Genomic DNA, 14210 nt, shown 5'->3' on the forward strand with positions numbered 1-14210 from the left:
GTAGTCCATAGTAACTTATCCTGTGCTGGAGAGCTTAGTATGGTGAAGCCCAAGATTCAAATCCAGCTCTTTGGGATTGTAAAGCCAGACATGTTTAACTCCATTCCTAAATAGATGATTTAAATTCAGAGAGTCAGATGCAATAAGGTAATTTTACTTGATGTATAGTTTAGCCTATATATGCCTCTAAACTCAGGGTTTCCAAACCACAGGCCTATTTTTGTTTGTTTTGTTTTTAGATTTTTATTTATTTCAGAGAGAGAGAGAGAACACAAGCTGGGGAGACAGGCAGAGGGAGAGAGGGAGAAGCAGACTCCCCGCTGAGCAGGGAACCCAATGCAGGACTCTATCCCAGGACCCTGAGATCATGACCTGAGCTGAAGGCAGACGCTTAACTGACTGAGCCACCCAGGCACCCCTCACAGGCCTGTTTTTGTAAATAAAATTTTATTGGTACACAGCCTAGTTCATGCATGTCTGTATTCCCTATACATCTTTTATATGGCAGTGGCAGAGTTCAGTGGTTTTGACAGAGGCCTTATAGTTTGCAAGCCTTAAAATATTGATTTTCTGGCTTTTAAAAAATAAGCTTGCCAACCCCTGCACACAGGTGAAGTACTATCTGTCATATTAATTAGGAGTTTGCAAATGATAGCCCATGAACCAAAAATAACCTACTGTGTACTTATGGAAAGTATTGCAACACAGCTGACCACTGTGCCAGTTTGTTTATGTGTTGTCTGACTGCTTTGGGCTTTTGTTCCATTAGATTAAGTCAATGCATGAAATTGGCCCAAGTCCCTCCTCATTGAAATTTAGTGTGATTTTTTCCTTTCTTCCTCCCAAAACTCTGTGCTCTCATTCTGGATTATGTGTCCCTCCTCCATGAGGAGATGTTATAATGTGAGTGTTTGTAAGCTCTGGAGCTTAAGTATGAGTTCAGATCCCAGGTCTGTCACTTTGTAGGTGTTTTTCAGTATTAACTTTCAATGCGACAAAGGGCCAGATTCGTGAAATTAAATGGAGAACATATTTAATAATCAGGTTCCTCTTAGCTCCCCCGTAATCAGAATGTCCTACTCAATGGTGAGGTTGACAGAAGAAGGGATTTTGTTGTTGTATGGAAATGTTTCACTCTTTGTTTTGTAGTTTGCCGGAGTCCATCTTCTGTGAGTAGAAAAGTATAGTCTGACAGCCTGAGCAGAATTTTGTTTCTGCCACTTCACAGCTCTGTTTCCTTAGGAGTTCTGTAGCCTCTCTGAGCTGGGCCTCCACTCCTTTGCTGGTAAAATGGGGTTATGGAAGCCTCATTCCTCATAGGCTTCCTGTGAGAATTGAAGGAGGGAACTTTTGTAAAATGCCTGGAATGTGGCAGATGCTCTAAAAATGTTTCTTTCCCTGCTTTTGATTCCCAGAAGTGTTTTCTTATGTAAATTTTGTTTGGCGCTCAGTGATGGTAATCATAGAAAAGTTTATTTCGCATCCTTTTCTAGGCAAATTCTCAGAATGTAACCTCTCAGGGTGAAGTTTTTATTTTGGTTGGCAGGCTGGTTCCCAAGATGAAATGAAAAAGGAGCATCTTGACTGTGAATGAGAGCCAGGGAAATGGACCTGAGAAATGAACATCAATTCACTTGATGTTTCCTTCCCTGTTTTGATTGCAGTATAAAGAAGAGGGTCACACAGTAACCAGTTACTGCAACGAGACCCTGCCTGGATGGGTGCATGACGTGCTGGGCCGGAACTGGGCTTGTTTTACTGGAACCAAGATGGGAGCCATCCCTGAGAAAGTGAAGGTGAACACAGCACACTCTGAGAGGCTCCGGGAAAAGTGAGTCGTCACCAGTGGGAGATACATTTAGTTTTGTTTTAGAGTATGTAGCAGTATGTGTCTAGATTAGTTCTTGGAAAATTTTTTTTGATTATATAAAATTTATTTGACTTACAAACAGAAGCCATGTTCTATAAAAATTCACTGGTGTTGAGTAATGGAACTGAGAGGAGAAAGTATTTTTTTCACAGCACTCCGAAAGTAATGGACCAGTAATGGCTTTAAAGGAAATTTATATGAGAGACTATAGAATTGCAATGACTAATAAAGAAAAATAATTTTATTATTGCCATGTGATAACATGTAGTAGAACACTTGTAGATACAAGTGTTTATGTTGCAACAAATGTAGGTGATACTAACTGAAATAAATTTTACACAAGGCAGTGAATAACCGAAATAAAAATTTTTAGTATTGATGGAATGTAGTAGTTTGCTGGGGCTGCCATAAGGAGCCCAGACTGCGTGACTTATGCAATGGAAATGTATTTTCTCACAGTTCTGGAGGCTACAAGTCCAAGATCAGTGTCAGCAGGTTTGGTTTTTTGGGAAGCCTCTCTCCCTGACTTGACATGGCCACCTTCTCCTGGTGTCCTTACACGGCCTCCCTCTGTCTGTCTTGCTCTCTTTTTCTCATAAGCACACCCAGTCATATAAGGGTTGGGACCACCCATATACCTCATTTTACCATAATTTCCTTATTAAAGGTCATATCTCCAAATATAGTCACTTTCAGAGGTACTGGAGGTTAGGACTTAAACCTGTGAATTTTGGAAGGACACAATTCAGCTTACAACATGCAGTTAATGTTTTTGTTAAGTGAGATTCAGTTTAAGTAACTGAACCACACAAACAAGAGATTTCAGATTTTATTCACTTGGAAGGAAAAGATAAATGGATATTAATGGTAGCAACTTCTTCCTGTTTCATTTAGTTTGTCAAATCCACTTGAAAGGACACATGAATAAATCATCCCAAGCCAGGCCATGCTGGGAGTGAATGATTCTGTAGTAGAGAGGTTGGGGACAAGAGTTTAAAGAGGACAAATTGTGCTTGTCTGGGAAGGTACTCACCAAGATCTAAACTAATACATCCCCTCCATTTTGAATTTACCTTTTAAATTGCTTGGCTTGGCTTGATCCTTGAACAATACATTTCCTATTAAACTGTTCACTTTTCACCCTACCATTTAGGAGGTACTATGTACTAATGTGTTCTTTTTGATTATTTCAAACATGGCCTCATTTAATGAAGAAGCTACCAGCTGGAGTGTTCAGACCTATGTTATTGCACCTATAAAGTGAACATTGGGGACTAAATTACCTTCAAGGTCCCTTTCACCTCTTAATGATCTGTCATCCCATAGTAAAGTATGTTATTTTTAATTTCCTTGGATCTTAAACACTGAAAATAAGTGTTTAAGACCTACCTTGTCATTATTATAATGCACATGTCAGTGTCTGATATTTGCTAGACGTCAGTGATAAAGCAAGGGAAGTAGGGCTGAGTTACTATTTTTTGAATATTTCAAAATCAATAGTGACTCATCAGTAGAAAATACTTCAAAATATACATTTACAATTTAAAATTTTACCCCCTTGTCTAAAGAGACAAACAACTGTAACTTGTTTTTGTTGTTGTATGAGTGTTGTCAGAAATATGATACAGGCAGTTTTAAAATCTCTTTAGTAAGGGTACTTCTCTGGTTTCATACTTTGCAACAAGAAGGGAAGAACTTTGATAAAAACATATGAACATTCTGAATATAGTTGCACATTTTTCTTATTATCTTCAGTGCTCCCAGGTTTTTTGACTATATCAAAATACTTCCTCAGTGAACATCTAAAAAAGAGAAAGAAAAGTTCACAGTATGGCTAGATATACTCAGATTAGGTGTATCTTGCTTTGCATAATTGGAAAGTCTTAGATAATGAGTCACACTTGAGTGACGGAATCTTCTCTAGTAGAAATAATACGGTGTATTCTGTAATTCCTAGCACCTGGCACATAGGTTTGATACATGTTTGAATTGTGTGACTAATCAACTCCCCCAATCTTTTTGCTTTGTAAACATGTTCTTTGTGTTGGATTTATTTGTATCTGTACCCAAACATTTGATAACAGGGAAACCAGTCCTTCTCAAATTTTAATGTTACTATGACTCAGCTGGGAATCTTGTTAAAATGTAGATTCTGACTTCGGTGGTTTGGATTGGATACTTAGAGGGCTTTCAGGTGCTACTGCTAATACTGGACTCAAGAACCGAATTTGAGTAACAAGGATATAAGCCCAGGTCCAATGTGATAATTTTTTGCATCCTATGGTAATAATGTTTGCCATGTTATATGTACGTGATACACAGTTCCTGCCGTCCTCTCCTTTTATTATTATTATTACAAAGTTAGAAAGGTTGCATTGTAGAAATTGTAGAGGGTGGAGAAAGGTGGTGATCCTGCATTGTCACTCAGATAACCATTTTTGGCATTTAAAAAAGAGTATTTATAATATAAATTTCACAAAACGGTTAATTCTATCTAAACTTCCCTGATATCCTTTTTTTATTATGTTATGTTAATCACCATACATTACATCATTAGTTTTTGATGTAGTGTTCCATGATTCATTGTTTGTGTATAACACCCAGTGCTCCATGCAGAACGTGCCCTCTTTAATACCCATCACCAGGCTAACCCATCCTCCCACCCCCCTCCCCTCTAGAACCCTCAGTTTGTTTTTCAGAGTCCATGGTCTCTCATGGTTCGTCTCCCCCTCCGATTTTCCCCCCTTCATTCTTCCACTCCTGCTATCTTATTCTTCTTTTTTTTTTAACATATAATGTATTATTTGTTTCAGAGGTACAGGTCTGTGATTCAACAGTCTTACACAATTCACAGCGCTCACCATAGCACATACCCTCCCCAATGTCTATCACCCATTCACCCCATCCCTCTCACCCCCCACCATTCCAGCAACCCTCAGTTTGTTTCCTGAGATTAAAAATTCCTCATATCAGTGAGGTCATTATGATACATGTCTTTCTCTGATTGACTTATTTCACTCAGCATAATACTCTCCATTCCATCCACGTGGTTGCAAATGACATAAACTTCTTTGATATCCTGCCTTATTATTTAATGTGGTGTGAACACTCTTCCATATCACTTGTTAACATTAAAAATAAAACTGCCAATTATTTTACCAGCAAAATATGGTTTTATTCGGGAATAGCAGGGAACTGCAACTGGAACAAGCAAGCTAAGGCAAAAACTGTAGGCCAAGCTGCAGAACAAAGGAGAAGCAGACTCTTTTTATAGAGGAAAGGTGGGAGTTGGGAAGGCTCTTATAAACAAAAAGTCCATTGGAACCAACTGGGAGTTGGAAGTATAGTGGCTTCTCATTGGCTGAGCTGTGGCGATCTCTCATTGGCTGGACTATGTCCAGGGGAAAGTTGTGACTATCTCTCATTGGCTGGGCTCTTCCTCTTACTGGGATAGCAAAGAAGTATCCACATGCAAGGTCCCTATCTTCCTGTTGGATTTGTAACTGATGAAGAGTGGTAGGACATGAGAGCTAGTTTCCCTGCCAACCTCCCTACTCCATTTTAGTGAGGTTTCCCTTAAGTAATAGTCACACACTGAATGATGTTCTGTACATTTTTACTGAATAAACTAGATAGTAAATGAAGTACCATTATTTCTTTAATCGTTCCTTATCTTAAAACATTTATTTAGGTTATTCACAACTTATCACTATTATAAAAGTGTTTCATTGAGCATCCTTATACATACATCTTAGTTAACTTGAATTTTTATTTTTATAGGAGTCATTCCAATTCCAGGCTGTTAGGATAGGTGTGCCTCTCCTCAGGCAACAGTGAAGGATGCTTTTTGGACCCTCCTCATAAGTTGTCTCTTCATGTATGAACCAAACCCAAATTTGCTTTGGTGCCAGAAAAACTGACTTTTGTTTGAACAAAAGATGTCAACAGAAACTACTATAAACAACAGTTTGTTTGAAATATGAAGATCAAGGAGGAGGATGCATTTCAGAAGCCTGATAACTTTAGAGCCAGATTAAGGGGATTTTTCAGATCAAAAATTGATTACATTTATTGCTAGAGAGTCTGATGCAGTTACTCATGGCTCCCAAGGATTCTTGAGGTGGGATATTGGGGGCATACTCTGAATGCCTCACTACAAAATGACTTGAGTCCAGTGAAGTTTCATGAGGATTAAGAATATTTCAGGGATCCTTAATAGTTTGGTTTTTGTTTTCTGAAGTTGGATTATTTTATCTGATCATTTCAGTTTATCTAAATTTTGTGTTCCGAACATGTGATGTTTGACTATACCATTGACTGTTATAGAAATTCAGTATTATATGACCCCCCCCCACTGATATACTAAAAATGTAGAATAAAGATTATTTTGGAGATTTGAATAAAGTGGTTCAGTTGCATTACCAAAAATATATATATATATATATATATATTACCTTCAATTACATCAATAAAGAGGGTAACTGAGGCTACCTTATTTTTGTTGGCAGCTCTTCTAATAAGCTCTACAAATATAACCACGAGTTTGTGAAAGCGATCAATACCATTCAGAAGTCTTGGACTGCAACCAGATACACGGAATATGAGACTCTCACCCTGAGAGACATGATGAGGAGAGGTGGTGGCCGGAGAATCCCAAGGTAATAAAGCATATCCCTTTATCACTTCGCTAATAAAGCTGTTTGTGTTGAATGCCACCCTCCCTTCCAACCTGCTCTCCCTGGTTTGCCCACCATTTTATTAGTCATTGCAACCTAAACTTTTTAGGGTATCTTTGTTCCGACTGTCTCCCTCTCCTTTCCATAGATCTCTGGTGCTCTCTGAGTCCTGTTTATGGGTCTTGCTTTCACAGCATCTGCCATTTCCATCATTCCCTGGCCATTTCTATACACCAGTGTAGGGTTTTGTCATTTCTGTGCTGCATTATGGATCAGCCTTCCACAACCTGTCTCTCTAGTCCTGTCTGTTGGGTCTCTTTCCCTTCCAGCCCCCATTCTCAGCCATTCTCTAAAATGCTAGTTTCACCTTCCTGTATCCAGCTATGGCTGTGCCACTACCTGTTATCTTGTGAATACATTTAACCTGGTAACCAAAGCCATCTAAATTTGGCCATGCCTATACTAGTACCATGACTTGTTTTCAAGCACGATGACACACAATTACCAAAATCTTTGCTTTCAAGTTACCTCTATTCATGCTGCTCCCTTTGCTTCACGTATCCCACACATTGCCTACAATAACTGTCAGATTTGTCACCTGTAAAAATCTCAAAACCCTCTCTGTTATAAGGTCCAGCAAAAAAATTGCTTCTTATACATCAATGTACCTTTACTACCCTCAGCCAGAATTGACACTTACCATCTTTAGCTTACATACCCCATGGCATACTTCTTACTTTAGGAGATGGGGTCAAAAATACCTTGAATTTATATAGTCAGGAATTTGGCAGGTTTTTAAAAATTTCCTCCAAACTATAGCTGGATCTATCAGAATATATGGTCCCTTAACATGGGTTAAGTGGCCAAGGATAGTCCTGTTCCGGGAGAAATTGGTATAACCAAAGGGCAGAGAACTGGAAACCAATAAGGAGTCACTGGGACTCAATAAGGTGGTTAGGCAGGTTATTTTCCCTCTTTTTTTTTTTTTTTAATGATTTTATTTATTTATTCATGAGAGACAGAGAGAGAGAGTGAGAGGCAGAGGGAGAAGCAGGCTCCCAAGGAGCAGGGAGCCTGATGTGGGACTCGATCCCAGGACCCTGGGATCATGACCTGAGCCAAAGGCAGACGCTTAACCATCTGAGCCACCCAGGCGCCCTATTTTCCCTCTTTCCCTTAAATTGAAACATTTTCCAGTTTCCAGAGAATACAATGATTATTTCTTAATATCTATAGAGTTTTTGGTTCAGATTTTGTTTGAACAGGCCACTAATTGATTAATTAACTAAAATACATTTCTAACTTTTACATTTGCAGGCTAATAATCCTAACGTTCTGACATTTTTCAACTACGAGGCTGTATGGGGAATTTTCCTATCTCAACTGATAGCATTCTCTCATTATTCTGCCCCTTTCTCAAAAGAATCTCATACAGTATTTCTCAAAGTGTATTCTAAGGAATTTCTAGTCCATGGGACGCTCTGGTTAATGGAAATTAGGAAAGGGAGCATGTTGTGTCTCTTCTCAGGTTTGCTAAAGTGACGGAGTTATACTGTGCATGTGTGAGACAGAAAGTCAAGAACTGTTCAGTGAAAATCCAAAGGAGTGTGAGAGGAAGAGGTGTCAACATTTGGTCCTGGAGCTCCCACCTGAAAGATCTGAGCCTTAGACACGATTGCTTGGCAATGCATCATGGGCCATGCTGCTTTTACCTTTGACGCCCTCCACCCAACCACTTTTGTTTTAGGGAAGGGCTAGCTTTATGAAGGGCTGTTTTTAAGGCTAAGGCTCCATAGAAATTTAAAGATCGAAGATAGAATTGAGTGAAATGGGAAATACCGAAGCAAACATTGTGGTCTGGCTGCCTGGTTTTCATTAGCATTTTTGTATATGAATTGGTCCTCTTAGAAGAATCCAGTGACATTATAGAATCTCTCAAAGATTCTTAACGTGAGGTTTAGGGAGTCATTGAGACCGCCAGAAGTGTAGAAAAATGTATTGGGTATGGTCATCTCCCTGAGTTCAGGGCTTTCACCAGATTCTTAAAGAATCTAGACCCAAATGATTAAGAGCCTATATATAGTGTACCGGTAATGTTTGCAGTCTTGTCTGTCTCACCAGTTCCTCTTTCACTCTTCATTTTCACATCGAGATTGATTGTTTTGTGATGTTAAACTCTTTGACAAATGTCACACAACTAGTAAGTGGTGAAACCACTTGTAGGAGGTCAGTATGACCCTAAGATACCTGCTCTGAAATTACATTTTGCTACCAAACTTCAATTCCTTCTTTATCTTTCAAATTACTTAGTGTATTCTTAAGTATATACAAGACAATTGGTTAATATCTGTTGATTGATCAAATCTTTGGCCTCTCAGTGTGAGATCGCAGAAACTCTTTATTCAGTTCTAAAATTGTTCATACCCTAATTTTTACTTATAAATCTTAAAGGAAGTATCCAAGATTTGTTTCTTGGTTTGATTTTTCCCTTGCCCTATGTATACAGTTTTCATGGTGCATAGCTTTTTTATGTACCTTGGTTATTCCATGGGTATTATCCAAGTTGTATGTTTTATAACATTACAACTTCTTTTTATTTGTGATTCTAATTGTTATTTCGTGTCTCTTAATGCTGTCCTTCATATGGTCAAATATCACCGCCAAATATCACCTCACGTTCATCTCTGTGTCACATACAGCTTCTAGCAATGTCCCTGGCTTAGTTAATATTTTAGTGAAAGTTGACATTTCTGTATGGAATGTGCTATTTTTATAATTCTCAAGGTTATGATGGCTATTAATATGTGATTCTTTTTTCTCTCCCTCTATTTTAGCTCCCTTCCATTGTGTCCTAGCCTTGACTTACAGCCTCTCTAAAGCATGTGAGGAAGGGAGCTCCTTGGGAGTAGTTGCAGAGGACACAAAGAAGTCCAGAAAGAATCTTTACCAGTGACTAAATTGAAACCTGATATAAATCACAGGATAACCACTGAAAAGTTAGAACAGTGCAGTCTGGCTATTGCCAAGTTGAATGAGAAATCCAAGTAGATACAGGATCAGAAAGATACACATTATCAGGGTATAATAGTAGTGTCCTAACTACAGAGTTGATGGAGCCTAGGAGTGAGTTTTCCTTGGGGGTTGGTGAGCCCAGGCTGCTGTGGGAGCAGTCCTTAAATTAAGAGGGAAAAACTCCTGAAGGGATTTCTTCTAAACAGGGGCAACAGGCAGTTTCGATAAAGGGAGCAGCACAAAGACCTGGAACACTGAAGTCATGTAGCCGACTTGGGAAGCACCCAAGAAGTCTAGTGTGTCTAGAGCTGGAATGCTGTTTGTTTTTCATTGCTAATACGGAGAAGCTTGTAGAACAATTTTCTCATTTCCAGACAATGTGTCTATCCATCGTTCCAGGCAACTCTGCTTTTCATGTCTTACTTTGCAACCATATTGTGTAGGCTGCAGGTCGATAATGATGAAGCATTTTTGTCTGTTGTTGATAGAGCTGGTCAGTCTACTTTATACTTAGACCTCTAATTTCTGTGCCTGCTTCCCTTCTTTTCCAGCTGCCGCATCATCACTACCAACCATCTCCTGAGTCAAACTTCGGTAGTTCCTCTCTTTTCCTTCATAGGCCATCTTTAACTTCCCATGTGTCTACTTTCTTGGCCAAAATCTGTTTAAGAAAATGCAGCTATTTAAGCATACTTAAAATAGCATCTCTGTGATGGACAGAACCAGTGTCATTTCATAGAAGAAAGTTAATAGATCCTGAAAAAGACACAGATAATGAAAGCCATTGACAAAACTTAGTTGTAGGGTGCCTGGGTGGCTCAGTTGGTTAAGCGACTGCCTTCGGCTCAGGTCATGATCCTGGAGTCCTGGGATCGAGTCCCACATCGGGCTCCCTGCTTGGCGGGGAACCTGCTTCTCCCTCTGACCCTCCCCCATCTCGTGCTCTCTCTCTCTGTCTCATTCTCTCTCTCAAATGAATAAAAAAAAAAAAAAAAATCTTAAAAAAAAAAAAACTTAGTTGTATAATTGACACATTGCATAATGGACATGTTGTGTAATGGAAACTGATGAGACAAGTGGTTTTTGGGCCTGAATCTAGATTCTAGGCAGCCACATAGCTGAAGTCACAGAATTAAAGGTGAGGAAGTCATCCTCAATGGAAAGACTCTATATTGAAGTCAGATGTGTATTTCCATCCCAGGCCCAGACCCGCACCCCTGACCACTGACTTACAGGAAAAGATGTTACGTTTGCCAGCGTCGTGGGATTGGAGAAACGTTCATGGTACCAATTTTGTTAGTCCTGTTCGAAACCAAGGTAAAAAAAGTCTGATTTTTAATTTATTCATTCTGAAATGTTTATTGAACATTTACTATGTGCCAGGCTCTTGGGTAGATTCTGGGGATACAGAGATGCAACAGGCATGATCCACTTTAGTAAAGAAACGGAATATATATGGCCAACGGCCACCTCTTCCTTTTTGTATCCATCATAGACTTGGATAATAGATAATCTCTCCAGCTGAGCCCAGCATTCTTGAGTATCCTTTTCAAAATACATTCTAGCTAGCTAATGAAATTAATCAGTAATAGGTAAGACAAACTCCTCTGCCCTCCCCAGTAGGAGAGACTCATGTAGAAACAAAGGGTTGCATAGAATTAAAATTGGTATTCCTTCTACAAGTGGTTTGGTGGAATCCTTCTTTGCTACTTGTCCGCCCACTCTCCACCTCCCCCTGGCCCCCATCTTTTAGTTTTTAGTTACTGTAAGAGCCCAGAAAAATGGATCCTTTAAATTTTTTTTTCTGGTAAAGCAAATTTTTTGAGCTGTTAAGGACCTTTTTAATTCACTTTATGTCAGAACATGACATACAGTGCTAAGTATTAACTCCGCTTCCTGAATGGTGGCCTTGCACAGCCCAGATTTACCAAAAGTATCACTCTAATTGCATTTTACCTGTTATTTTTGGAAATTTGATCCAGTATGAGTAGATTTAATAACTCTTCTTCTAATAGTACTCGATAGCAAATTATCTTGTTATCCTAAATTTTAGCCAACAGTGACTTGGAGAATCATTTATACCATACTCAGGTTTATTCTAAGCTCATTTTGAAGATAATTATAGTACACATGACTTATTTGTTACTATAAAATAGGTGTAGTATTTGCTGTCTGGAAACATTCTGATTAGTGTCTCCTGAGAGGATTATAAATTAATAACACCCAAAGATAAATTGTCCTTCCCCTTTCCTAGAAACTCAGTGATAATCAGTCCCTCTGACTGCTCAGCATTCACCACCAGCCCTTCAGTTCCATGCTCACTGAATTCTTGCCAAGTGTTCTGAGCATGTGGAGCTTTGAGCAGGTCTTGGAGCAGCCAGAGAGCTGCATTTCTGTCCTACAGATGACATCAGAGATCTCATCTCTTTGTCTTTGCTTTTACAAGTTCTTCTGGGACTCTTCAGCTCTAGAGAAATTATGGATCCTGAAAATTCTCCCCTGCCTTTCCTTTCCTGGGGAGAGCTTCTTTGGAAAGGAGGGTTAGGAAGTGAGAGAACTTTGAAGGTAATTGAGGAATGAATGGGAAGTGAAATTAAAGGGTTGATGTTAAGAGAGGATTAAAATTTACTCTGTCATCAAACAGATTCCCTGTACCTATCTGACAGGATTAAGTAAATAATGCATGTCAAGCATTGATTATTGAGAGCCTGGCACGTGGCTGCTTTTGCTGTATTACAGAGTGTTTATAGAGCATCTAACGTGTTAAGATTTTTTTTAATGGCTGGGGATACAAAGACGACTGTGGCATGGCTCTCGGCCTAGGGACTTGCAGTTTAGCAAGATCTGCAAGCAAATATTAAAATACCATAGGGTAAATACTTAATAAAATGTTTTTTTTTAATTCATCAGGAGCATGGGAGAAGGTCAAAAGAGAAGTTTAGTTCCACTCACTTCCCGAAAGATACAATTGACTGGTGACAAGACAGTAATTCAGGGGGCAGAAATTAGACTTTTTTTTTTTTTTTTTTAAGATTTATTTATTTATTTGAGAGAGCGAGAATGAGAGAGAGTACATGAGAGGGAGGAGGGTCAGAGGGAGAAGCAGGCTCCTCGCTGAGCAGGGAGCCCGATGCGGGACTCGATCCCGGGACTCCAGGATCATGACCTGAGCTGAAGGCAGTTGCTTAACCAACTGAGCCACCCAGGCACCAGAAATTAGACTTTTTAAAGCCAAATTCTTTGACATTGGTTTTCTTGTAGCTTGGCAAAAGCTATTGTCTCTGATGTTCCATATTGTTTGAGTGCTATAAATCTGATTCGTACAGATATGGGCAATTTTTAAAGGTTCCTCTTTTGACTTCCTTTTGTTTTTTTTTACTTTAGGTTGGGGAAAAATTAGTTATTTTCTCTTCTTAAATACAGGGCTACTTGGAAATTTCCACTCACTTTAGGAACACCAGCATTCTAGAAAACCCAGAATTCAGAATTACCCAACTTAAGGGAATTCACAACTTTTCTGTATTCAGAGAGCAAATCAAGATTAAGGAAAAAAAGAAATATTGGGAGGACAAATGAGGTTTTACCTTTACACTTGAAAGCAGCTTTAAGCACCAGCCATGTAGCTAGATCTCTTCCAAGTGTGAGAGGGAGGAGAAGCTAGGAAATTGGAAGATTCGGGCTTTCTGGGTTCTTCTCCCCACTATGCTGTCTATATTTATGATTGTATCTTCAGGAGAGAGGGGGAGTGTCTCTCAGGTCACATTAGTTAGGAAGTGCAGTGTTTTCCTACTGCCTAAACTCTAGTTCATTTAAGCCTTGTTCTAAATATCATCTGTACCCTTAGAGCTGGAATGCAGAGACCTCACACTCTGTTCCACACTGTTCATGTTACACACAAGATAAAAAGAGATGCCAGGAAGGTCCAGTGACGTGCCCCAGGGTCCCACGGCCAAGTGACGGGCTGAGGATGAAGACTCCCAATTCCTTACTCTTAGCTCAGCATGCTCTCCCCTGTGGGGAGCTGCAGCCGAACATTGTTAAACCACGTGAGAATCATGTTTACCTATTGGGGACTGTGGAAATGTATTTACTGCAGACCTCTGTCTGGGTCAGATTCCCTTATTCTTTATTACGCTGTAGTCTTCTTAAGGGATAATAGTCCTTTTACAATCTACATTCTGGCCTTGACTGTTTGAAAAGAGGCATTAATTTCCTTGGCACCTGACACCTTCTGGGAACATTAGTGGCTTGAGGAAGGTCATCTCTTTACCTCATTCCCCTGGTTTCTCTGTTCACAGCACATTCTGAGTCCTTGGATGTACACGTGGCCTCACCCTCCCACGGTGCTGGATGGTCAGATGAGGAGGGTTCCATGCTTAGTAGCAAGAGCAATTATTTCTGTGGCTGCCGTGGTCCAGGAATGCTGGATGACCAAAATGGGGCCATTTCCAGATACCTGGGGGGTTATTTATTAGAAGGCACATGAAAGGAACACTGGCTTTGTCAGTTTACTATTGCTGATCTAGTTCTTTGACACTATCATTTGAAAGAGGGGTTCCCAAGGATAGTGTTACTTGGATGGTTCCAAAAACAAAATGTGCCAGTTAACTTTGGCATGTTTAGTGACTATATGATGGGGAAGAAAATTTGAA

The 14210-nt window shown here is 39.5% G+C and overlaps 1 protein-coding gene across 2 annotated transcripts in view; it reads left to right on the top strand.

Moving 5' to 3' along the window:
* Positions 1 to 14210, top strand: part of CTSC (cathepsin C) — a 37106-nt gene that overhangs the window by 18352 nt on the left and 4544 nt on the right. For both annotated transcript variants that reach the window (XM_035009414.1, XM_035009415.1), the window contains exons 3-5: positions 1665 to 1831; positions 6379 to 6528; positions 10760 to 10875. In XM_035009414.1, coding sequence (XP_034865305.1) covers positions 1665 to 1831; positions 6379 to 6528; positions 10760 to 10875 — 433 coding nt within the window. The remainder of the gene's footprint in view (positions 1 to 1664; positions 1832 to 6378; positions 6529 to 10759; positions 10876 to 14210) is intronic.

This window comes from Mirounga leonina, unplaced genomic scaffold (assembly GCF_011800145.1).
Source record: "Mirounga leonina isolate KUSES-001 unplaced genomic scaffold, KU_Mleo_1.0 Mir_153, whole genome shotgun sequence".
Taxonomy (NCBI): domain Eukaryota; kingdom Metazoa; phylum Chordata; class Mammalia; order Carnivora; family Phocidae; genus Mirounga; species Mirounga leonina.